The sequence below is a fragment of the Suricata suricatta genome, unplaced genomic scaffold, assembly GCF_006229205.1.
Source record: "Suricata suricatta isolate VVHF042 unplaced genomic scaffold, meerkat_22Aug2017_6uvM2_HiC HiC_scaffold_9171, whole genome shotgun sequence".
Lineage (NCBI taxonomy): Eukaryota > Metazoa > Chordata > Mammalia > Carnivora > Herpestidae > Suricata > Suricata suricatta.
This window is the reverse complement of record NW_021916634.1, coordinates 1-1,133: the sequence shown is the minus strand read 5'-3', so window position 1 is coordinate 1,133 and position 1,133 is coordinate 1. Positions and strand designations below refer to the sequence as shown.

General features: G+C 57.9%; 1 protein-coding gene across 1 annotated transcript; it reads left to right on the top strand.

Moving 5' to 3' along the window:
- The first annotated feature begins 80 nt into the window (after positions 1 to 80).
- On the top strand, positions 81 to 1,042 carry LOC115285347 (TRPM8 channel-associated factor 2-like). The gene has a single exon (XM_029931620.1). The coding sequence runs from the start codon at positions 99 to 101 to the stop codon at positions 750 to 752; it is 654 nt and encodes a 217-aa protein (XP_029787480.1). The 5' UTR covers positions 81 to 98; the 3' UTR covers positions 753 to 1,042.
- The last annotated feature ends 91 nt before the right edge of the window (positions 1,043 to 1,133 follow it).

The following is a 1,133-nucleotide window of genomic DNA, read 5'->3' as shown; positions in this document are numbered from 1 at the left end:
CACACAGTGGAGAACCCAGTAAGTGGCTTTTGTTTGAATGCACTGAGTTGCCATTCTTTCCCTCCATCCTCCCCAGATCGGACGGACCGGAGTCGCGGATGTCCTCTGCAGCAGCTGGCCGAGCCATGGCGACAACTCCCGCCGGGGCTTTCGAGGCCCTCATGGATGGAGTGACAAGCTGGAATGTCCCCAAAGACCCTGTCCCTAGTGAACTTCTTCTGATTGGAGAGGCCGCCTTCCCGGTGATGGTGAATGACAAGGGCCAGGTCCTCATTGCCGCCTCCTTCTATGGCCAAGGCCGCCTGGTGGTGGTGTCCCATGAGGGCTACCTGCTGGACGCTGGCCTGGCTCCGTTTCTCCGTAATGCAGTGGGCTGGCTCTGTCCCTCGCCTGGGGCTCCCATTGGAGTGCACCCATCACTGGCCTCACTAGTAAGTATCCTGCAGGGCCGTGGGGTTCAGGCACACATTCAGCCAGAACTGGGGGCCACCTTGGGGGTTTACTGCATCAGTGCCTACCAGGACAAGATGACTGCAGAGCTGATCCAGTTTGTGAAACGTGGAGGCGGCTTGCTCATCGGGGGCCAAGCCTGGTATTGGGCCAGTCAGCACGGTCATGACGACATGCTGTCCAGGTTCCCCGGGAACCAGGTGACAAGTGTGGCCGGAGTGTACTTCACTGACATCTATGGGGACAGAGGACGGTTCAAGGTCTCTAAGAAGGTGCCCAAGATCCCACTCCACGTCAGGTGAGTGGGGTTTCCCTATGGGGAGTCTGACACGTGGTGACAATAGATTTGATCTCCCTCTTCGATGGGCTTCCGTGTTCATACATGTGGTTCTGCACTCTGGTTTGGACCCACCACAAGGCAAACACAGCGAGGAGGCTGAGTTCTCATGGCCACCCCGTCCTGTGTCCAGGTGGAAATGCTTGCCTTGTTCATCTCTCTGTCTAGCACCGGGATGGGAAGGGTGCGTATCAAGATCTCTTAAACAGGGGCGCCTGGGTGACTCAGTCGGTTGAGCATCCGGCTTCGGCTCAGATCATGATCTCGCGGTTAGTGGGTTCAAGCCCCGCGTCAGGCTCTGTGCTGACAGCTAGCTCAGAGCCCGGAGCCTGCTTCAGATTCTGTG

Coding starts and splice junctions, on each gene's coding strand:
- LOC115285347 (XM_029931620.1), top strand. CDS start 99: ATGTCCTCTGCAGCAGCTGGCCGAGCCATGGCGACAACTCCCGCCGGG.